The 25,454-nt window shown below is 40.8% G+C and overlaps 1 protein-coding gene across 8 annotated transcripts in view; it reads left to right on the forward strand.

Annotated features, from left to right (window-relative positions):
* Window positions 1–25,454, forward strand: part of chb (CLIP-associating protein) — a 391,332-nt gene that overhangs the window by 180,841 nt on the left and 185,037 nt on the right. Inside the window, exon 1 of one of the 8 annotated variants that reach the window (XM_083142347.1) lies at window positions 12,032–12,509. The exons of the other annotated variants lie outside the window; for them this stretch is intronic. Within the exon in view, the coding sequence (XP_082998473.1) occupies window positions 12,347–12,509 (163 nt within the window). The 5' untranslated portion in view covers window positions 12,032–12,346. Of the gene's footprint in view, window positions 1–12,031; window positions 12,510–25,454 lie in introns of those variants that run through there. 8 annotated transcript variants of the gene reach the window in all.

Genomic DNA, 25,454 nt, shown 5'->3' on the forward strand with positions numbered 1-25,454 from the left:
CAGGGTGGTCATACTTTTTTAGACGAATTACAAGAGACGAGACGAGCGTGGCGCAGTTCCGTTTCGTTCATGGAAAAGCTTGTCTCGGATCTCGTCCGATATCTCGTAATACATACAGCGTGTTGTACACGTTAAGTAACATATCTATAAGTGATAAAAGGAGTCGCGGTGTTCCAGTCGATAGGGCGACCGACTGCTACGCGCGAGTCCCGGGTCCGATTCCCGGGGTGGGTAGTCGAAGGTGGGAATTTTTCCAACTCTGTGGTAGGGAACAGCCCTGGAAAGGGGGATAAAGTCGGCGGGAGCGTGGTGCTAATAACATCACCTCCGTAATGACCGAAATCGTGAATGTGTCGGGGTATACCTCCAACCCCCGTCCCTCAATGTGGATTCATGGCATTGTGCAAGGCAAATTTACCTTACGAATGATAGATACCCTCTTTAGTGTGGTCAACAAGTTAAGTAAAACATTTATGTATAAATATACTAAATGTACTAAAATTTACTAATTGACGAAATTTACTTACTAAAGTTTGGAACGACTGTGTTCGAATCGCAATCTAGACAGGATTGTTTTTTGCGGGTGTCCATCATCAATTTCATCTGATCCATCATCATGTTCCTAAACGTCTTTACAGTCGATGGTTACTATGGTTACTATCGGATTAAAAATTATACATACTCGAGTTTGGACTCCAATTAAAAATTAGCCAATAGACCTACATAAAAACGAGTTACATAAAAAATTAGCTTATTTAATTCTGCATTAATCTATGCTAGTCATTTTTTTCTAGTACATGCCTTCTATTTTTTTCATCGTGAGAACCTATAAAGGGCCTGGTTTTTAAAATTTTGCAAACGCTCGCAATCTTTGAAATTCTGTAAATCAAAAACGGGTTGTTCAATCGTTATGAAACTTTAGTAGGATGCAGGCAGAAAGATTTTATACATAATTAGTAATTTTCAGGTTTTCAAAATTTGTCAAGAAACAGTTACCCATATTGCCAGTTCCAGGACCGAATTCCGCAACTAAAAAGCAGCAAATTGGTCAATAAAACAACGTAATCTTCCAGGCTGATCGAGGCTAGTTGTAACATTTCACCGGTTCAAGATATTCTCATTAGTGGTACTTAAGTGAACAAGAACGTTTGATGTCAAGGAGGTTGTAAAGTTATAAAACTTTCCTGGGTACTTCATGGTAACTGGTTTCTTAAGTTTTCGGTTATGAAATTGGAACCTCGAGGTTATTCGGTTGAAAATTCCGAATAGGGAAACGTAATTACTGAACATTCACAATTCTCAGAATTATTAGCTAAGCAATGTCCGTTCCAGCCTAGTGGAATTCTTAACAAGAACCTTGTGCCAATGTACGACGACCATCCAGAAAGTAGTACCCGTTTTTTTTTAATTTAAAAAAAATTAAAAATTTTGTAAGAAACTTTGTAATTGTTAACACCAAACTTTAAACTACTCCTACATAGTCATCATGTACATTTAAGCATTTGTCATAACGTGTGATGAGTTTTTGTAACCCAGCTTCATATTCCTCTGCCGCCAGTCCATTGAGAAAAGTAGTCAGCCCTTCATTGAGTTCCTCATCACTGTGAAATGTCTTTCCTCCCAAAAAGTCCTTTAGTTTTGTGAAGAGATGAAAATCTGAATCAATTTCATGAAGTGTTGACGAAACATCAGGGAACTGTTCACTGATTTCATCCAGTGTGAACTGCCGGTCGTTCTTGATGAATTCGTCAACTGTACTCAGCAGTTCGTCCGTAATATCATACGGGCGCCCGAAACGTTCGTCATCATGGACGTTCTCCCTCCCCGAGTTAAAGTTTCGACACGAGCGCCAAACAGACGACTCATCAATAACATTGACGGTGAATATCACATGGTCGCACATTCCTGGCGTTGAGAAATCTGATCACAGCCCTAACTTTACATGTGGCGGCGTTTGCAATTTTTTTGAACATTGTAAACACTCACGGAAACAATAACTACAATGGCAGAGCTACGAAACTTCGCACACACTCAATTGAAGTCGTTTGACCTTGAGCGGCGGCTACTCGCGCCACTACTTTCCGGATGGCCCTCGTACTTGAGGCGGCGTAAAACGGTTATACTTACTTTTTAGTTGTTAACAGTGTGATATAATAAGTATCAACTTAGAAAGATAATGTAACAGAACCGATACAAAGTATCTGCGACCCTGCTTTCCTTATTGGAATGGGGGTGATAATGTTTATATAGGAGATCGTGATATATCCCTCCGTTGGAACTGGCTCGTTTCTGGAAATAACTACACTATAAGTGGTCGCGTAAAATCCTCGTGATTAAGTTTAACTTACAAACGAGGTAAAAATTCCCGGCGGAGTCACAAGTGGTTCGGATCCCACTTTAAACTGTAGGTTTAGTCCCGATTAGCCTTAATGGGCATAAAGTGGACTTTAAACACCAACTCAACTCAACAACGACGTAAAAATTAATCAAAGTAGGAATATACTGTAAAAGGAACGAGTAGTAGCCTGTCGTGCACCCACAGATATTACTGTATCCCTTGGTTTATGAGACCCAAATGCATGTAATGCAAAGCTGGTTGTATTCAGCATGGATATCATAAGAAAATAATATCGGTAAGCGGTGCTAAGTGAAACTGGTTATTCGGCAATACAGCAATTATAAACACAAATTGTAAAATTGTTCAGTGATATCTTTGCAGATAACCTATCTGTCTCCCCCCCCCCCACCCTTCCCTCATGGCGTTACAGTCCTCTAATAGCCAGGGCTTGACAGATCGGTTTTTTCATTGGATGACGCGTGTTCAGTGCATCTAGTCTCTGGCTTTCGAGATCGGAGCCCGATACATTTCTTCAAGTAGCTCCCCAATTGCCCACACGACCCAGGATCAAAGCCGAAATCTTGGGAGCTCCCACCGGGAATCGAATCCGGACCGCTGCATCAAAGGGTAGAGCTCCAAACATTCGGTAACGCAGGAGCTTGTCGAGAAAACTGCAGCTAAATTATTTTGCATAATTATTCCTACGCTACTCAAATTGCGTGCACGGCCCGTTGGCGACTTAACAAATGAGAGCTGGGTTAGAAAAAGTGGAAGATGAAAGTGAAAGAAGCCAAACGTGTTCTTGTACCTCCGTCTCCAAAAGGTCATAATGGTGACAACTCCCGATTAGCGCTGCTGAGCCCCAAATTACCCTCGCTGGAGAACTCGCTCTTCCCAGGTCTTCAACGAAAGTGGAGCCAATAACTGACGACGGCGCTGGATTAGGTCCGGGAGGAAGTGGCCGAGCCATGAGGTCGTCTTGTAGCTGATGACTCCATCGTCCTCAACGGTTTAGCGCGATAAGTTGTTACTTGAGCAAGAACATAATTAGTTACATGTTTTTTTTAAACTTTTTATGGCAGTCTAGCGTGTTGTGCTGCAGCTTTCTTGCGCTGATTGCGAGGCACAGCTATGCCCTTGTTGCATTACTACGAAATGAATGGGATACTATACTCTGTCCCGGAAATCTCTGGGGCGAGCGAAGGAAGGCATGTATCTGCGCAAGGGTTGTTGAAGGTCCAGCAACCCATAAATTCTGAAGGGTTCTATTGGGTCCCGCTGCAGGACCGGAAGCTTTTTATCGCACAATTTAAATTCGGTCCAAATTGCGTATTGTTTCATTGGAAAAATATTCCTGGACCGAATTTAAATTGATCCGGAAAAAATGTTCCTGGACCGTATTTAAAGTCATCCTGAAAAAGGGTTCCTGTATCGAATTGAAATACTTTGTACATAAAAAGGTTCTTTACGGCCTAGAACCCATTTACACTTGCTGATTTTCTGTTCCGGACGGGAATTGAATTTATTTACAATTCCTGGAAATTAACAACCCTGGAATTATTAAGGATCCAGAAATCCATACATTCTAATGGGTTATATTTGGTTCCGTAACAGGACGGGAACATTTTTTCGCGCACAATTTAAATTCGATCCAAGTTGCGTTTTGTTTAATTGAAAAAAGTTTCCTGGATCGTATTTAAATTGATTTGGTAAAAAGGTTCCTGGACCGAATTGAAATTCTTAACAGATAAAAAGGTTCTTTACGGTCCAGAAGCCAATTACGCTTGCTGATTTTCTCTCCTGGACCGGAATGGAATTTATTTAAAATTCCTGGACCTTTAACAACTCTGCTCTGCGCAAGTAGTGACTCGAGAGGGCTCGACTGATGAACACGTGCGAGGGAACGGGATTGAGTGGAGGGGGAAAAGGCGACAGCAACTATCAGCCTTTGCCACAACGTGTACTGCTTCGCTCCGCCCATTCGCTCTCCTCCCCTTATGTGCGGCCTTGCTCCAGATATTCCAGGGATAGAGTATACTTGCGGGTCAGAGCTTACCATTAGGGGTCCCGGGTTCGATACCCGGTGGAGGTACAAGTGGTTCGGATCCCACTTTAAACTGTAGGTCCAGTCCCGATTAGCCTTACTGTGCATAAAGTGGACTTAAAACACTAAATCAATCCAATCCAGAGCTTACCATTGCCGCTAATACATGACTTTGCATTACACGTATTAGCTCGTAGCGCAGAAAGGTTGCTGCCCTGTTTTCTGAACTGAACATTCTGGTCATCCAGGGCTTCTTGTAACAAGACAATCGAGGGACGCCTGTGCAGCATCCTCTTACACGTGTTGACGCCAGGGGTCCCGTGTTCGAATCCCGGCCTGGGCATGGATGTTCTTGAGTGTCCAATGATCAAGTTCATTACTCATCCCTATCTTCGCAAATTAGCCGAAAGTGGAACAAAAATGGATGTAAAATAAAGCAAATTAATCAATCAATCTTACACGTGTTAGCTTGCAATTCTGCCATCAGATATCAAACAAGTTCGATTGTAGTAAGTGCAGTCCGGTGTGCGCCCCTCCGCTGCAAGCCGACACATGTAATGCAACAAAAAAAATATTTTGCTGCACGGAACATAGTAAATGAGTTATGCAATGGTGAGAATTAGCTGTGTTGTTTCTATAATTGAGACATACAGATACTCCAAGTACGCATACAATGTAATACCGCAGAGAAGGAGGTGTATAACGTGTGACTTTCTGCTAAAGCCTAGTTTCCATTCTGACAAGTTCCAGACTCATGATGCGCAACATGCGCCGGCGCACGTTGCGCGTCATTTAGTGCACTGTTTCCAATTCAAAACTACTTCTGCAAAATACGCCCGCAACAACACTGGAGTGCAGCACCACAGAGTAGCGTGTGCAGTGCTTTGTAGTAGTTCAGTGTTTCTTCTCTTGTATTGTAATAATTTCGTGGTGATTTAACTTGTGTAAAGATGGACAATAACAGTTGGGCTGAAAAGTTCGTAGGCTAACATAGTAAAAAATATTTTTTTGACAAAATTCGATTTTATTATTCAATATAGTTGTCTTCGAGGGCGATACAACGATTATAGCGGTCATACAATTTTTCGATGCCATTTTTATAGTACGATTTCTCTTTAGCCTCAAAATAGGCCTCAGTTTCGGCGGTTACCTCTTCATCAGTGCTAAATTTCTTTCCAGCGAGCATTCTTTTAAGGTCTGCAAACAGGAAAAAGTCACTGGGGACCAGATCTGGAGAATATGGTGGATGGGGAAGCAATTCGTAGTCTAATTCATATAATTTTGCCATCGTTTTCATTGATTTGTGACACGGTGCATTGTCTTGATGAAACAGCACTTTTTTGCACAGCTTTCGCATGTTCAAATATTCATGCACAATATGTCCAACACGTTCCTTTGATATTTTTAAAGTCTCAGCTATCTCGATCAACTTCACTTTACGATCATTTAAAATTATTTTGTGAACTTTTTTGATGTTTTCGTCGGTAACAGCCTCTTTTGGGCGTCCACTGCGTGCATCGTCTTCGATGCTCATTTCGCCTCGTTTAAATTTAGCAAACCACTTCTCAACGGTTGATTTTCCTGGTGCAGAGTCCGAATAATGTTTCTCAAGCCAAGCCTTGGCTTGAACAGTATTTTTTTTTCGCCAAAAAGCAATGCTTTATTATTAACACACGAAATTCTTTTTTATCCATTTTTTCACAATAACAAAAGCTGCTTCACTCACAATGCTATATCTCACGAACTAATTATCCGGCAGCTGTGAAATTTATACACGTATCTTTTGAAGGTTAGTACTAAGTAAAAATCACATGGATTTAATTCTAGTAACGCCATCTATGAGTTAGCCTACGAACTTTTCAGCCCAACTGTTATATGGCGAGTTTTGTGGTTATGGCAGCCGCGTACTGGTGACATTCCACAACACTGACTCCTGTTCATATTGCTCTATAAGTTTTACTACTTTATCTTTCGACTACTCCATATTGTCCACAAAACAAACACACACGTACAATTACACAACAAACTACAACAACTACACTCAAATAACAGGACGTTGTGTCGTGACGCCGCTTCAGTCCGAACAGCGAGCACGTGGTTGTAGTCGCGTCGTCTGTTTCTATTCTATTGCGCATGCCCGTGGCCCAGGAACTTTCTGCAGGCTGTTTCCATTGTCCGCGGCGCATGTTGTGCGTCAAAATTGTTTGGGGCAATTTTGTCCCCGGCACTTGCGCCGCGTCATGTTGCGCGGCAAATTTGTGGTAATGGAAACGGGGCTTGCACCCAAAATTCAACCTCACTTCCACGTAGTACAGTCACGGACACTGTTGGGTTGTAATGATTCCATTGAAAGTCAATGCATTCATTACAACCCAGAACTGTCCGTGACTGTACAACATCCCGGTAAGTGCAGTCTAGCAGGCCAATGAGGCTCTCGACACGTGGATTCGCAGCCAACATAATCGTCTGTGGAACTTGCGTTGCGTGCTGTCCATGCGTGTTTGTCCCTTCATCCATTTAATCGTATCACCATTCATCATCGCGATTAGCCAAAAGTGGCGACGTAAAATAACCTAAATGATTCATTCAATCAGCCACAGAGAATAAAAGTACCGCACTACAAACAAAATCACTTAACCCTCTTAAAAACTTCTCTTCATATCTTAGTTGTTGTTGAGTTGGTATTTTAAGTCCACTTTATGCACAGTAATGCTAATTGGGACTGGACCTAACAGTTTAAAGTGGGATCCGAACCACTATGTGCCTCCACCGGGTATCGAACCCGGGACCCCTTGATTACAAGGCGACGACGTTCATATCTTGATATTTTATTTGTGTTTGAAGAGTTTTGTTTCCTTATGTGATCTGTATTCAAATAATGTGTAAAATGTTGTGTTTACATTATTAAAAAACATACATTTACAAAATCATCTAACCGTACTCCAGTTCCATGGACCTCCGCGAAGTGTAGCATATAGCTCTGTGTAACTAAGAGATCAGATTTGGAATCCCGAATGAGTCGTTGGACGTTTGTGATTCATCTACGTCATTTCTTGGAACGATGAGGAAAAATAAAAATTCGAATATGCTCCTTTCTCGATTAGCCAAAATTTATGAACTGAACTCTGTGATTTTACACCCCTATTTGTCCCAAAGCGTACTGTTTGTTTTTCGTTTGGTTGCATGTGATCAGTGCATCGATTTCCATCGCCGCAGTTATCTGTCTGGCTTTCTAGAGTGAAGCCCGATTGTTCCCCCAAGTAGTACACCATTTGTCCTCACGAAGCTGGGTAAAAGATGCATTGCACCATTTCCACTAAGGTACTTGGGAGTGTGGAGGTTAGGCTCCACACATTCTCCATATCGGTTGAAGATGCGATGAGCGCCGGTGGATTAGAGACTAAGTGGACTTTAAATTAATGGAAGTCATTTTACACTGTAGTTTCCATGAAGATAACAGTTAATGAAATTGCCTATTCCTCGCACCTAACTAGAGTACTGCATCGGGCCACTTTCACTCGCTCAAACTCGTTCGAATCTCCCACGCTCGAGCGTGCTACGCTCGGTCATACTGCACTCGTAGTGGAATGTTTGGCATCGTCCCGTATTTCAGAGCCTAATACGCAGCACTGCCAACATAAAATCCATACATTGAAGGAAACCACTCTATGCAATTACAATTCTAAATAATAATTTCGTATATTATGTAAGACTAAAATACAGCACATATGAAAGTATGCAATATCTACAGACCGAAACATAAAATGGATATACATGCTGACTGACCTGCCTAAGCAATTACAAATATCGTATCACAGTGCAACACGTACGTACGTGTACAAAGTTCATTTACCGAAAAGGATAATCATATTCTGTGAAATAATAAAATGTCGTTATAACATTCAGTCGAACATCATTTTGATGTGACAATAATCGTAGAAACATAAAATGTCACCATTGGTAGTTTCAGCCCATAATCATCTACTTCATTTTCACATGCATTTTAACATGGAGATGATGACTATATTCATTTATTTTTCAATCTCACTTCATCTTTTACTTCACGATCCATATTTGAGGACCCATTACCACAGACAAATTACGGAAATACGTCTACTAATAGGGTTCGAGTGTATTTCGCTCGTTCGATCGTTTTTCGCTCGAGCGGAAGAACTATCAATTCTGTATGCCATCTAGCGTTGTCCGTGCGAACTATTTGCCGCTCGAGCGAAAAACGCTCATTGCAGTACTCTGCACCTAACTGTACAGTATGCTTGCGAAATGGGAAGAAAAGTCTATAGTGTGTAATTTGTGGTAATTTTCATTAGAAATACTGGAAAAGTCGACTTGAAAATCATAGGATGCGAGGAGACGAACCTTATACCGCCATGGACTTGAGCACGTAAAGCCGCCGCCATCTGCCGGTGTATACAGTTTTTATACAAGCTTCGGGTAGTAGGGGAAGGGGAGTCAACTGTTTACGTACACAGGAGGGGAAGCGGTGCGGTCACTCAAAACAGCTAGAAGGGTGAAAGTGTCTTTTTCCATGTGAGAAAGTGAGTTTTTGCTCCATATCTGGAGCGTTGCATGGGTTGGTTCCGCACTCGAGAGTTTTCCTGTGCGATTCTTGAGGAACACGGCGAAAGGGATTGAGAAGGCAGGTACCGCAGCAGTGTTGCCAGAACTCGATTATTGAGCTTTCTCTGGTTCTTTCCATGACCAATCTTCGGGGAGTGTTTCACCTTCAGGAAACTTGGAGAATTCTAAATCATATCGTTGTAGCAGGAACGTTTTTAATTTATTGTTCGTACCATCAGTTGTTTATTAAAATTGTCATTAACTTATAAATAATTGTTGCGGTTAGTGATACAAAGTACAATCGTTCACCAATCTGCCAAAGTTAATCGTGGATGAGCAAACCTAGTGCCTGATTTTAATTTACGTTTCGTTTATTAACATATTTAAAAGTTGCAGTTCCCGAGACGAACACGAGATATTACCCCCATATTGCCTCACTTGACAGCTAAACTAACAATAAATCTTCAAAGAGCATACTGACGACCAAAAAGAAAAGTCGTCCCATACCCATCCCTAAGAAAAAGCCACCATTCGGCCACTGCTCTCTCAATGCTACAGTAAGTTTTCCACCATGGCCCAGATCCAAGAATGTGTAAAGCACTACCTCCACAGCACGTATGGGCCTTTAGTGCATTTGTTTTCTCCCATCAACCTACGAGAAGAAATGCTTCACCATTTTTTTTCTTTAACAAGCTTTTGTTTATTTTAATAATATATAAATATGAGAAGAGCAGCAATGGTACGATAGGAGTGCCGTCTGACCCGCTGGAGAACCGTCCCCCCCCCCCCCAGGGTGGTAATCTGAGCATGGATTTTATCCATTGTTCCTGCATACAGCGGCTCTGGGCCTCATCCAGCCTCAAATCAGTGGGTACCTTGGAGTTAAATGCGGCCGGAAATTGATGCTGATCACATCACCTCTACTGAGGCTGATGTCGAGAAAGTGTGGACTCTACCTCCATACCCTGCATATGTGTTCATGCCGCGGAGAAATGCACACGCATGCATTTATATATACGTGTATAAATACCATGCCTTTTTTTTCAGCAAATACCGTAGTTTGTGTAAGTGAAGTCTCACCTATGCCTACGAACACTCTACCCGTTTATGTTCGAAGGATGGTGTTCGCCACTTCCGTTGATGGATCCGCTGGAATTTATTTGCCGATTTCCCGCCATTTTGATCTTACACGGGCTACGCAAGAATGCCACGGGATACTTTCGCGGAGTCTAATTTTCCTGAAAATCATGCGTGTTTCGAAATTCCTTCTTTTTTTTTCCACCAATTTTGTATGAAGGAAAATAATATGTTGGTAACATTACATGTTATTTAATATTCTGGTGTAATTCTTGGAAAATTTAAAGCAAAACTCTTGATAAATTGATTCATAATAATAAGAGCTGAATATTTAGACACTATTGTTAATGAATATTTTGAATAACTTTAAATTATTACAATTTGAAGTCGCGGTGTCAATACCGGTGGGAATTAGTGAGAGTATCGGTCCAAAGTGGTATCAGGGGGGTTCGATACCTGGTGGAGGCATATGCTGGTTCGGATTCCACTTTAAACTGTAGGTCCAGTCCCGATTAGCACAACCGGTCGATGCCTTATACACAATACATAAACAAACAAACTTGACAATTTATATCCTTTTTTATTACCAGCAATATTACGTGATATTTAAAATGTAACTTCCCACCAAATATTTTCAAGGGGGGCTCCAAGTCTCAGTATGAGATTGAAATAAGATCTGAGGTAAGTTTCTCATTGTCCACACCTATTACGTTTTACTTCAAGGGGGGCCCAAAAACTCAGGATGTTGAGCCCAGGGGCAATTTTTCCATTGCCCTTAGGTCCAGTAGCCCCAATTCCGCCACACAGGGTATATAACGTATACAGTGCTCGAAGTGCTCCAATAGGCATTTCATTGAGTGACTAATTTTCAGCGAATAAAGTCCAGTCGCTGCTTAATTTTCTATCTCTCAAAACTTGAGTCCGCCTCTATTTCTTAGCAGCAGATTGCAATTGACCCGAAGATATTAGGTCACCATCGACAATGTAGAGGTCCAGTTCAACCCCCGTAACTGAAATGATAAGTTTGCTTGAGTCTATAACTCCCAATTAGTATTAGAAGCGTAATGTGAGCGCTCTTACGTTGAATCTTGGCCTGACATAGGCAGAGGATGGCTTTGTGGGCTGAAGGTGCATCCACCTCTAAGTCCAAAAAAAGCATGTTTACTATTCTCTTAAACAATTTTCCCCAAAAGTATTTTTAAATACGTATAGACCTGTGTGCATTATATGTAACCTACATAAAAAAAAAAAAAAACAGTTTCGAACCAAAAAATACAAAGGATCACGAACAAAATAGTTGGCTGTGTGAAGCCTCCACCCTCCTTAAGAAAGAATCCTGGCTGTGCCACCACATCGAAGTAAGAGAAAATATTTCTAATTTCTTCATCCAGTTATTTATCCGAGATTCAGACCACCCTGATTTAGTTTCGACAAATTACTAAACTGTAGCCTAAGTCGATGACAAAAACTGGGAAGGAATGGTTAAAGTTAATTCATTTTACAACGGTGGAGGTTGCTAACTATTGTGTGTTCGTTCCACTCTGGCATCATCTCGATGTTTCTTTTTTCACTGAGGGGCCCCCCAGAGAACTGCGCTACGCCACTGCATTGATCCCCTGCAATGGGTTTCGACCACCGACTGGGGGCCACTAGTTTGTTTGTTGCTGTATTTTGTTTCAAGTGGTAGTACATTGCTGCAAATTTATTGCGAACTCCAGCGCACCCGCAAAACACGCAAAAAGAAGCCAATGAATGAGAATGTTCGTGTGTTGCCGAAAGCCCCCAGCCTCCACCAACGATAAAGCCGAGATGGGAACACTTGGATCAGGAAAGAGAGATGATGATAACTTGTACGCTACCGTGCGCTTGCGATTTAAGCGAAAATCCCCCCCCCCCCCTTCCTCGTGCTCGAATTGTAGGGAGGGCCGTAGTGAGTCACGTGACCAGCCGGCTGTGGAACGCCGCGCGTGCTGTAACTTTTAGTGTGGCATCGTCGTTTACGCTGGCAAGTTCAGAAATGGTGCGGCGCTACGCTTACGAGGCGCGAGTGACACGCGTTCCAATCCAACACGTCCCTTAGGTCCACGTTGACAAAAAAAATTGAGACTAGTGCACAGATCCCCTCCCCTTTTAAGGAAACAAGGGGGCGGGGAGGGGGGTCCAGTGAAAACAAAAATAGTGATCGGTTTCCGCCCGGTGTCTTCTGTCACCCTGAACGTGTCGTTTCCACATGTGCAGTGCCGGTGTTTGTGTGTGTGTGGACATCACGTTTCGCACGTGACCTTCTGCTTTGTGGGTTCCCTTGAGCGATGCCGTCCTCTGAACCCAACAGCCGGGTTCGAACCCCCGACCCCGAGTGGGACGTGGACTCGGAGTGGATCCTCCTGTTCGACAACCTGCTGAAGCACCCCGGAGGCAGGACGCGTGGCTGCCAGTGCGATGTGCACGGAGGGGGGCGTGGCAGGAGCCCAGGTAGGTCACTCGTAATCAACTTCTTTCTGTTTATATTTTAATTTTGCGCCGCTCTCGTCGCTGTACGCTAATCACGACGATGAGGATCATTGGTCATTAGATTACGGATCCCACATAGAAAACACTAAAAACCTGGAAGTTTCAGGGAAATTCGTCTAATTCAGCGTTTCTCAAACTATGGTACGTGTACCAGTACCGGCACACGTAACGATACGCGAGCTTGATAGAAAAATACTGAAAACTAATGTAAAATCTCCTGTAACCCATTACTAACATATAATTAATTTATAAATTATAGTTATTTTAATTTCGATATAATAGTATAAGGAATATTATCATGCAATGCTAAATATCAGCATTGAATACCCCGTAACATTACTTGGTGCTACGGCAAAAGTATTATTTTGTTAACGTCACTTTGTTCCTCTTTTAGTGAAAGAATGAAAACGTGCTCGGCAACGACTATGGATCCGATTGAAGAGAAGGAGAACAACAGATGGGAGAAATCAGGTCTTTTCACATCATTTACACGCCAAATTCTCAATGTGTACGACCGATTTTGCGGCAAACTTATGTCGACCAATAAAAACACTGCGTGTCTTATCGATGAAGTTGTGAACAGTTTAAACCATCAAATATTTTCATAAATAATTTTCATCTTGTTTACACAAGTAGCTTATGTCGTTTTGTTGTTTTCTTCATGATTTAGAAACTAATTTAAAAACACGTACTTCCCAGTTTCTGTATACATCGTTCGTAATTTCGCGTCAACTCTTTCTTTTAGCTATCATATAGTGTACGGAAAATGTGCATATGCTGAGTTTCTTACTATCTTAATACTTTATGATATAAATTAATATGAGAAATTTAGATAAATCCCAAATCATATTTCTGTAATTATGCGGGAATTAACCAGTTCTACGGGTGCGACCCCCCCCACACACACACACACGCGCGCATGCAGAAATTCGTGGTATCTCTTGAAGAGGTAAACTTGCATAAACATTAATTCGTATCTTCCTCATTGTTATATCACTTGTTTACAACCTCTGTGTAAACAGTGTTTATAAAGTCTGTTTTATCATTGAGAGATGGACTTTGGGTAGGTAGCAAACAGACCTAAATTCTCATATCTCTGAACGGAATAGCATCGCATATTACAGCTTCAGCCCTTTGTTTTAATCATGCAAAGAACGTTATGGCTATGTGCACGAAGAAAACTTTGTCCGAATCCTACATTTGATGCAACGTATGTATACAATTTTAAAAAAAGTAATACATGCTGCAGAAAAGATGTAATGGGCATTTGTGCCCACAAATTTCGTAATGCATGAAATTGGGAAATTTTGTATGAATGTTACAGCTAGTTATACATAACTAGCTGATTACCCGGCGTTGCCCGGGTATTTATTTATCCCAATCTTCTATTAGACAGGAAAATTATGAATTATATAGCTAACTATAGTGTAAAATGAAGTTGGAGTTGAACGGCATTGGGAGTGTCACTATTCATCTTAGCCACCCCGAAAACTATGGTCCCACCCCTAGGGGTGCCAGGGGTGGCTTGCCCTCACAGCATTTCTTTCCAGATTGTAAGTCATATGTGTACCAAGTTTGGTTGAAATCACTCCAGGCGTTCGAGAGTTATGCTGGAACAAACATATATACATACATACATTCATTTATAAATATATATATATATATATATATATATATATATATAGAGAGAGAGAGAGAGAGAGAGAGAGAGAGAGAGAGAGAGAGAGAGAGAGAGAAAATTAAGGAAACCGAAAATAAAGGTGAATTAAATATCAACAAGCTTAAAATCAGTCGTAAGCATATATTGTCCTCATGTCTACCCATGGCGAAGTACGATCGCTCATATGCACACATACCAAAGTTAAAGCATCAACACCGAGTCCCTAACAAATCGTGGGACTGCCAAAACAGCCATATCGCCGTTCAATCATACCCGTTGCCCCATAGTGTGGGAGTACTTTTTGTAACATGTGCCTGCTATATAACGAGTACTATGTTGGTCTTGTAGCCAATGTTGAATTGCGATTTTATTATTATTCTAAGATGTTTGGAGTGTTGAGCTACTTCTTGTGTCTGCTCACGGATGCTTTGCGTGGTTAGAATTGATTTTGTATCAGTTGTTGTTTTTGTAACATGAAACACGCCGCACTCTACAAGTTGATCGCTTATCTTCGGAGACGAGATTAAGCTAGGGTCCAATTTATCTAATTGTTCTGTGTAAATATGTTCATGTTCCAATCGGTCTTTGAGGTCGCCTCAGTGACCGAACGCGTTGAGCCGGCGACCACGATCTCGCCAGCGAAAGTTCCAGGTTCGAGTCTCTCCTTGAGCATCAGTGTTACTTTATGAGTGTCCCTTCATCAAATTGTTCTAATCATTCTCATGGTCGCGAGTAGCCAAAAGTTGCATTAAAGCGACGTAAATTAATACAAGTAATAGTTGAAGATCAATTAAATACTGTTATCTGCTCCATGTCTTGTCATATTTCAAGCTGTGTATGTTTCAGCTGACTAATTGTCTCTTAGATAGATGCAGACTTTTATAAGTTACTATTGTAGCTGATTACCCGGCGTTCTAGTAGACAGAAAAGTAATGAATTCTAACTATAGTGTAAAATGTAACTAATTTTATTTACAGGTATTTAAAAGTATAAGTACAGTATACAAATCATAAAGTAAAATCTTTTACAAATTCACTATAATATTAATTTAACTCAAAACTTTATTATAAACAACATTTTTAGTTTCACCTCCAGGAGCAAGAATAAATAAATTGAACGGCATTCGGAGTGTCACTATTCATTTTAGCGACCCCGAAAGCTATGGATTCCACACTAATATCGGTCGTTTTCAATTATTTTTACATGTCACCCCTTCCCACCCCCACCCCTAGGGTGCCAGGGGTGTCTTACCCCCCACAGTATTTATTAGTGTTGTCCACGGGACGAGACGAGACAGGCTTTTAAAAATTCGAGACGAGACACGCCAAAGTCTCGTCTCGTGGGCAACACTAGTATTTATCTTTCCAGGTTGTAAGTCATATGTGTACCAAGTTTGGTTGAAATCGCTTCAGGCGTTCGAGAGTTATGCCGGAACAAACATACACACTTTGGGGTTTGAGGGTGGTTTTGATGCGGATGATGACGAACTTCTGCAAATCTCCACTTCGAAATGTCATATTTTACAAAGAAAAGTTTGTTTCCAAGATAACACTTGCGTTACAACGTTATGTTTAAAGCTTACCTTTTGAGCAGCTGTAATGTTCGATATATTTTCACAGGGCAGCTCGTCTCCTTTAAAATATTGCTTAATCTCATTGGCTCCTACAGACGTCAATTAATCCATCGTTACTTCTCAAAAACCACTCCCCGTTTTCTCCAGGGAAAAGAATGTTCTAACAGTGCATGACGGAAGGAGCCAGACGGATTTAGAGCGAGATTTTAGTTAAATATGCATAATTAACCCTTAGAATGAGCTAAAAACATCATTAACACTAAAGTATAATTTTGTGCTACGTATCCCTTTAGTTACAAACGGTGAGACATGATTAAGATGAGCAGTAATCCATGGATCTATCGTCTCCCCAGTAAGTAGTCGCATAAAGAATAGGATAAGACGCGACAGTGAGCATTCATAATTACGTCTGGCTAGCGAAATTCGATTTCGAGCTTTGGGTCGTCAGAGCAAGGGACACGGGTGTTTAGTAAGCTAATGTGAAGAGTTGTTTACAGGAACCGTTTTCTTCGTTTGTTTGCCTGGCCGATTTCTGTAGCATACACAAACACAAGTAGTTTTTGTAAATTCTTTCTCGATGATATGGGACGGCAAGAGGTGATATTCCCTATTGTGAATGTAAAATATTGTTTTTTTGCATTGTAAAGGTGGATTTTATCGTAACATCCCTGCTCATATTGACGTACACATTCGAAACGAGGCCTCCGCGATGGCTCAGTGGTAGCTTCGTCGCCTTGTAAGCAATGTGGTTCGGATCCCACTTTAAACTGTAAGTCCAGTCCCGATTAGCCTTACTGTGCATAAAGTGGACTTAAAACAACAAATCAATCCAACATTCGAAACGAGTCTAAAACCTGACGTTCCAGATCAAGCTCCGCCCACTCGAGGATATTCTTTGGACAGGTGTATGCGCACGAGGTTACAACGCACCGACTGCGCAGCAAGATACACTCTCTGTGCCCGCTGACTAGCTTCAGTATTGAATCCACAGATGTTTCGAACTTGAACGAGCTGTCCAGGAGTTTGTATTTCGTAGATAAAAAATTCAACTGGTGTAGGAGAGTTTGACTAAGTTGTGGATGTGAGTAGCCTCCGAGAAAAACAACTTCTCCATAGATCTTACCACTTTTTTTCAGTAATTTTTCCAAAGCAAATGTAATTGTGCTTCATTGTAACAGTAAGAAGATTATTAATTTGGTTCCATGAGAAATGATGCTCCGATCAGATTAATGCAAGTTGAGGCTCCGGAAAAAATGTTTTCGATTCGGTTCATTTCTTTGCTAGCGAGATGCATCTTAAGGAATCTCTGCAGTGGGACGCTGCGAGGAGGAATAATGTCAGCATCATGTTTCCGGACATCTTTTTCCCAGGAGCACTTTCTCCCTCGAGCATCAAAGAAGCGCTCCACATTGTGTATCACGGGAAACTTTGTTCCAGTCCCATTTCCTTGCTTCCTTCGTTATTCGGTGCACTAACCTTCAGTAGATATTGAGAGCTTACAAGAAGTTTTACGATCATTCACAACGTATGATAATGAAGATAGAAAGCATGTGTTCAAATTCTAATTTTACATACACTAAAATCGTGACTAATGACCATTGCAGATATTGAATATTGATTTTTATCTATCTTTATTACACTTTTATAACGGGATCACCATTTTACGGAATGGCAATCATCATTGTTAATTTAGTATTGTTACTGTATTTTTTTTTAAATCAATTAACCAATAATATAATTTTGTGAGTTAGTGCTAAGCGTAATGCGCTACAAAGCCAAATTCCTAGATTGGAATCCTGAGTAAGGCATGAACATTTCCTTAACCGGCCTCCGTGGCGGAGTGGTTAGCACACCGCGCTAATACGCCAAGGGTCTCTGATTCCAATCCTGGTCTGGGCATGGCTGTGTGTGTACCTGCATCAATTTCGTCATATCATCATTCATCCTCATCCACATTGTCGCGATTAACTTGGATAGGCAGAAAAGCTGCGTACAATAGACTGTTTGTTACACACTAAGTAGGATTGGTCTCATTATGTTCTTATTGCAGTGGTGCTTTTGTTTGTTTGATTTGGAGTTTTATGTCCACTTTATGCAGAGTAAGGCTAATCGGGACTGGACCTACAGTTTAAAGTGGGATCCGAACCACTATGTGCCTCCACCGGGTATCGAACCCGGGACCCCTTGATTACAAGGCGACGACGCTACCAGTGCGCCATCGGGGAGGCCGCAGTGGTGCTTTTAAATTGTCTTTAACGCTATCATTAATTAATTATAAGGTGGTAAGCTTATAATATAATTGTACAATTAAAGCGGATAGGAATAAATCGAATTGGATATTTGTTTTAATACCGGATCTCACGCGGCCTACAAGATATTTATGGTTGGGTGAGTGGGTGTGATTGAACACAGCATATCGATTCAATATATGTTGCCAAGAGATCAGATAAACCTGATCAGCTAGAGATATTGGAAATTGTAATGAATGACAAGGATTAAACTGTATATTTGACGGATTACTCTGGTTATTTAATCTGGAAACGTACGAGAAGCAAAAAACGTCGTTGGACTTCATATACGAACGTACAGTTTGATGCCAGTAGGAGTTTAATCAGTAACTGCGCGAGCATGTTTCTCTCACCAGTGCTATCTTTCGTTCCGCTCATTGGCCACCTCTCGTATGCAAAAACTATTAAATGCGATTACGTAATATTTATGTAGGCTAAGCTATTGTTTTCCGACGTAAGAAACATAACACATTCAGTGGGATCAGTGCAATAAATACAACACATGTTTCGCCAGTGCCCTGCTCCGGAAAGGCTTTCAGCTGTTTCGCTTCGGGTTATATGGAAAGCATCTGGCGAGCAATGGAGAAAACTTTATATTTCATGTTTCAGCAGCGGTTGTTCCGTACCCTGAGGTGCATTGAATATGTTTGTGTTGCGCGGACGCGGAGAATGTATGTATATGCACCTGCCGCATATGCTCGACATAACCTTTGACCTGTGTTACAAGCTATTTAGAAAAAAATATCTTTCTTTCAAAAAAACCGCATCGTTATTTCCAATTCTGAAGGAAGCGTTCAGGATATCCTTTGTAATAATTTTTTGCTTCACCTTTGGTCCTACATTCGTAATAGTGTGAAAAACCCGAATACCCCCAAAGAATACTCAAGAAGCATTTCTAAACAAATGTATTTTTTCAGAATTTTTGAAAACTATATTTACACTCTTTTGATATAGGAAACCCCTTATCAATAGGTAACCATACGAATGTTAGCCGACCTTCGTGGCTTATTGGTTAGCACAGGCTCGCTACGACAGCAGGAGTCCAGAGTTCGAATCCCAGCGTGGGCATGACTGTTCTTTTGGAGTGTCCCTTCCTCATATCATCACTCATCCTCATCTTCGCGATTAGCCAAAAGTAGCAGAAAAGCGAAGTAAGATGAAACAAATAAGTCAATCACTTTATGCTCAGATTGAGTAATCGGGACTGAACCTACAGTTTAAATTAGAATCCGTGCCAGGGGCTCCTTCAATTACAAGACGACGTTACCACTGTGCCTTCAGGGAGGCCCCGGTGCAACTTTCCACATCATGCAAATTACAGTAGAAAACTTCCTATTGATCCACAACTTCCCTACGACAGCCAATAACCAGGTAACAATTAATACGACTAAGAAGCGGAAATTTAGCCGTTCTTTGTAACTCCAGAAAATCTTATTGCGTTATCGAACTTGATTACGCCATATATTTCTGGCATCTCGGCTTTCAGGAGACCAGATTGGATGCAGAACGTGATAGGTTATTGTTAGATGAAATCAACACCAGCGAAAACAACCGGTTATTCGGCTTCTTTTCCAATAGCCGCTGTAATTAAAGTCAGATGAGAGGGAACAGGAAACGGGGCGTTCCAAGTCACTGCAGCCCAAGATCAATGCAGTTATATCTTTTCAATCTCGTTTGCACATGTCTCGTAATTATATAAAGCCATATCTTTACAATTACCGCTGACAGAATATTACTGAGGGGTGTTGACGGCTGCTTTCGTAAAAAAAAATTAATCAAGTTGTGGAACGAAGTCCTATGTACAGATAGAGTAGAGGTAAACGGTTGGGATAAAAAGCAATGAGAGAAGGGCGAACATAACAGCCAGGCATTTAAAATCACTCAGTACCGTGAAAGAATCATCGTCGCGATGTGCAAGGACAATGCCGAAGAAATCTGTAAAACTCAGACTGATATGTATCGAGCCGTGATACTTAGGTGCCATTTACTTCCTAATGCATCAAAGGAAGTCGCCAAATTATACCACAGTAAAGACAATATCCGTGCATGAAAAACAAAAAAAATCACATTTAAACGTTTTGTTAAAATAGCGTTCAGTTCTTTGCAAATATTGGTTATTTAAAAATGCAAAATATTTCCGTAAGGATTCGACATATTGCTCAGTTTCTTAAAGCTGACATATATCAGCACTGTTGTGTTAACGTCTCACAAGAAGAATAGACTGTCTTGTCCTAACTGCGAGCAATGCCTAAATGATACTAATTGCGAACACAAACGTGAAAAATAACCCCTGTCCTAATTGAGAGCACATGAAACAAAAACACCTGTTTTGAAAAACAAATAAGGGCAGGGAGACAGGCAGTTTAACTAGCAGCAGCCATCCTGACTGACTGATTTCTTAAATCCCTGCAAGGTCATTTCTCATTTTCCGTCTGTCGACGTAATCTTCCATTTGTGTGTTAATGCATTGTAAGTGCAGTTGTTTTAAAAATGTAAGTCATCCAGATAAAGGTAAATCTTGATCTTTGTTCGAAAACCCTTTAGTGCCAAAATGCTTCAACAAGACTAATACTGCAGTGGAGGGATGGAACCAGAAAATAAAATGTGTTGGGAAATATGCCACAACTGTTCCATATAATACAGTGTTATTCGTCTTCCTGTGGCAATTAGGACGATACCGAATCGGCAAGTCCCATACCTGCACGTTATGCAGCGTGCCTGTTCGTTCTGTTTTGGGGTTGCCCACCTACAAGGATTGGAAGTTTGATGCCAAAAGTTCACATGTCTGTATGGGTTTAATTTAGAACTTCAGCCCACGTTTGGCTGTGACTGTACCATAACTATAATTCGATATATGATATATTATAATGACCAGACGTCGGAGATATTCAAGATGATAGAGCGCTAATATAAACAATATTTGTTATCCGTTTGTAGAAGAAGATTCAACAGCTTCAGACACAACATTTTCGTTGCGTCGATTTTCATTTTTGTTCATAGCAGTGTATTGTATTTATTCCAAAGAAGTTAATAAATACACAGGCTTCTCAAAAGGTTAGTCTCCCGTTGGCTTGGAAAACAGTTCAACTCCTTCCATGTGATTTATTTGTCGGTCCTTTTGTTGCGTAAATGTCGTACACGAAGCCAATGACCTTGTGAAAAACATTACCGGTGCACAGGCTTTCATTGTTATTCCTCCAACCTCTGCCAAACGCTGAACAGTTCCCTTCAAATTGTCACTTGCTGTTTACACGGAAAGAATTCGTGACGAATTAACAGTACAGTTATTAAGGGTCTGGGTGTTGAGGAGTACAAGGTTCGAGGTATGACTTGGTAACCTACTTGCACCACAATACAATAGGCGTCAGAAACTTAAAAGGAAGCAACACTTCAACGTATATGACAACCAGTGACATGTTTTGATGCGTTCCCCTCTTCCTATAAAGTGATAGTGCAAATTTGGCAATTGTTATGGCAACTGGAACAAAAGCAAATGGCAGTGTGTGCTGTTTCAGCGAAAGGAAGAATTTTCTGGCAAAATCTGTGCTATATACTGTGGGATTTTGTTCTCAGTTGCGAGAGTTCATGCGGTAAGGAGATTTGGGTTCGATACTAGAGGAGGTTAGTTCTATGAGGGTCAGCGTGGCGAAACCGTGGCCGAGAATGTATAGAGCAACACATTTACGTGATCTGTGCGTCTTGTGCTAAACACATAACGAAAGCTGAGATTTAATGTCCTTTTACCAACATGTAACTTTTGAGAAGGACACAGTCTTATTCTCTCGTTGACTGAATCAAACAAATGCTTTATTGCATTTCTGTTTTGGGTTCTTGCATTTAAGTCCGCTTATTCACAGAAAGGCTAATCGGGACTGGGCCTACAGTTTTGTGGCATCTGAACCACAGGTCAATGTGCCTCCACTGAGAATCGAACCCGGGACCCTCTTGATGGCAGTAGTGCTGCAAGGTTCAGCAGAGACATGCAATCCATCTCTTGCTGGATGTATGTAGTGGATGATGGAGGTCTGAGCATAATGCTTATCCTCTTGACAATCAGAAGGCGAGAATCGAAAATATGAGGATGCTACAAGCCCATATGGCACGGTGCTAAGCGCCACACAGCCCCTCCTTGGTCAGCAAATTGATAAAATCCTTGCGTAACGAGTGTTATCAAGAGCTGTTCACGACTTCTAATTGAGTCTCGTAGTAGTCGTCTCCAAATGACTTACGTACCTGAAACACACTGGATTGGAGAGACGAGAATTTTTCCCGCACAAGTAAAGGCGATGCATGTAGTTCACCTCATGTTTGTCCGCCTACAGATGAGCACAGTTCACTGAAATTCTCCCCGGAACATTTGAGGTTCAAGATGTGAATGTGATGTGAAGCGAGACAGTTTTATTATTGCCTTACGGTGCCTGGGCAACCACAGCTATGATGAACCGGAGAGAGAGATTGTATGTTGCGATAGAGAAAGAAGCCGCATCTTACAAAATTGGAATTTAAATCGTAACTTCATCAAACCAGCCACAAACAAATGCACTACATCTTGGAAATATGGTAAATATGGTTATATAAATAAAATCAGTATATTTATAACGGTCGTGTATAGTTCTAGGGATGAGAAGTAGTAGTGATGTGTTGAACAAACGAACATCAGTTTTCTTTAGCAATCAAGGAGATTTTTTTAGCTTAGATCTTTTGTACTGAATGTAATCTAGAAATATGCTACTTCGTATTACCTTTTAGTGAATATCTTAGTTAAAATTACTCTGTTTAATTAAGAATATTGTGTAGTAAGTTGGAGTTGGTTGATTCTTTTTTCCGTCTTACTAGATTAAATATATCCGCGTATCTACTTTGCCCACCCTCGCAGGTATCCAGTGACTACCCTGCTCTTAGGTAATTAAAGGGCGTGGTTTTGATGATGAAAGATATACATCCCTTCTTTGCTCTCCTCAAGATTATATTGACATAGCCTGTCTGGGAGATGCGAGTATATTGTGTTGAATTGCATATTCGAGACAAGGAAGAAAAGTCTTCCTGTGAATTTGTGATTTTTCTCATGTCATCTCTTCAAGTGTGTGTTGCATGGTGTGATGAGGTAAAAACAACAGTTATGCGTTAGCTTATTGTTCCTCTCGGTACGCCCACCCAACCTCCTGAATTAAATACTACAGAAATTGAGGAAACAGCGTGATTTTGTTGGTTAAAGAAAATCTTGAGTTACTCTTGCTGCTTCTAAAGAAATAAAGTGAACAGAAGTCCTGAGTTCCGAATAAAGATTCTCATCTCAATCACACACGCACCAATTTATCCCACAACATAGCGGTCAACAGGATATATATGTAAACAACCTTGTCACATTATCTCCTGTTCTAATGACGTGGTATTGTATCTGAACTATCTCCCTCAGTATGTATGTTGCAAATTCAATGTTGAAGAAAAAAGTAGTACAGAATTATGGTTGACAAGTTTGCGTTGAGTATTAGAGCACCGATCAGAAGATTGGAGTTCGCGAAAGAGGAGAAAATGGGGAAATTAACAGATCAAATAGACTTGAAGCATGGTGAAATCGATGCAAGAAGAAGTTGAGACAATAGACTTTCATCCAATCAATATCATATACAAAATACTATTATTGCGAGATGCTTTTCCAGGGGATAGAAAGAACAGAGAATGCAAAGGCGCCTTTTCACTCTTAATTTTTAGTCAAAGGTTTCCGTACTGCCTGTTTGCCTTTCTGTGATTGCATGCTGGTCTCCGTTCTGTTAATAACACGTTCGTGGATTTGCTCAGTATATCCAAAGGGCTTGCTTCCCGTGCATGTGTCAGCGTTTAAAATGTTAACTCCGAGGCTACTGACATTCTTATGTTAACTGGCCAATGGTTTGGATGTCCATTGACGGGTTTGCATGCGTTTAGAAACTGGTCACGACCTGTGCAGGACGGCAGGAAAAGGAAGTTAGGAAAAAAGGACTTGCGCCAGTACTCCACAAAGCAGTCAGTTTGCAGTTGAAGTTCTTTGTGAAGTGCATTGGAGAGCTTTCACGTCTGGTCTTGAGCTTCAATATGGATATTTTTTTTAGTCATTTTCAGTTCGTTGTTTTCTGCTATATTTGCAAAAAGACTAAAAAGCTATTGATCATCGTGTTTTGTTTTTATTGCTCTGTAACAATAACAGATCCATGCATTCATAAAGTGAGTGAGCACATAAGAGACCATAATTAAAACGCGTCAAGAACTATGATAACATATTTGTATTTCCATGTAATTGCACGCTACATTAATATGTATGTATTAGCTTTTTTTATATTCACGATTATCAACAACTTAAGCTTCTTGATGTCAGAAAATATTATGCGACTTAAGGCAGATATTGTGATTTGTTAGAGGCGGCAATGCAAATAATATTATTAAAAAATTAAAGGTACCAAAACGAGTGAGATCTGTTTAGGATGTTAATGTACATGAAATTACACACACACACACGCAAGAGAGAGACAGAGCGATAGGAATCGAGCCTAAATGAATTTTCGTTTCTCTTGCCATTTTTTTTATGTGAATGATTCATCGCAAAACCAATTCATTTTAACTTACGTGAGCGTGTGCATTAATTTCTTACCAAAGAAAATGGTTCGACTGTATTAAAATATTTTCGTAAGATTGAGTTGTATTCCTCACCATTCATGAAATTTGGTGGAACTTTTAACTAGGCTCATCCTTATGTTAATCTAGAACCTTTGTAACTAAGGAGAAATAAGTGTTTCACATGATATCTCAAGATGTAGACATATTTCTCTGAATTCTGGATGTGGTAACGGGTGTCTGTTGATGATTTGGCGTGTATTTCTATGGTCAATGTATAGTTAGGTGTGTTACCAAGATGTGTGCTTGCTTACTTATTTGCTCCTTTCGTTTATTTCTTCACATGTTAGCTCTTAATTTTCACGTTACATTTTTTTAATAGCCCATTCCTTTGAGACTCATCTGCATGTAGTAAGTCATATCAATGAGTTTTACCTTGTCAACTCTGTTTATTCGAGAACATGAAGAGACTTTCACATCGAGTGCGATTCTTCTCAGATTGTTGTGCTCAATTTTCACGGATAAGACACGTTGACTCGTCGTATTCTTTGTTGCGTCCCAGATCGATAAGAAAGAGCCTACGTGAGCTGATTCGCCGTACGGACACGAGAGGGAGAGAGAAGAATCGGGAAGTGATGGAAATTGGCAAAGTACCCTTCCACTTTTCCACTCCCCTTTTTTTCCCTGGTGACAGGCATTTAACTTTTACCAGGCAGGAGGAAACGGAATGAGGATCGGACTTTGAACAGGCAACGCGGTGTTTCCTCTCGGGAACTCCAGTCTCTTCCTGCTGACAG

Source organism: Lepisma saccharinum, chromosome 21 (assembly GCF_977018435.1).
Source record: "Lepisma saccharinum chromosome 21, izLepSacc3.1, whole genome shotgun sequence".
NCBI classification, from domain to species: domain Eukaryota; kingdom Metazoa; phylum Arthropoda; class Insecta; order Zygentoma; family Lepismatidae; genus Lepisma; species Lepisma saccharinum.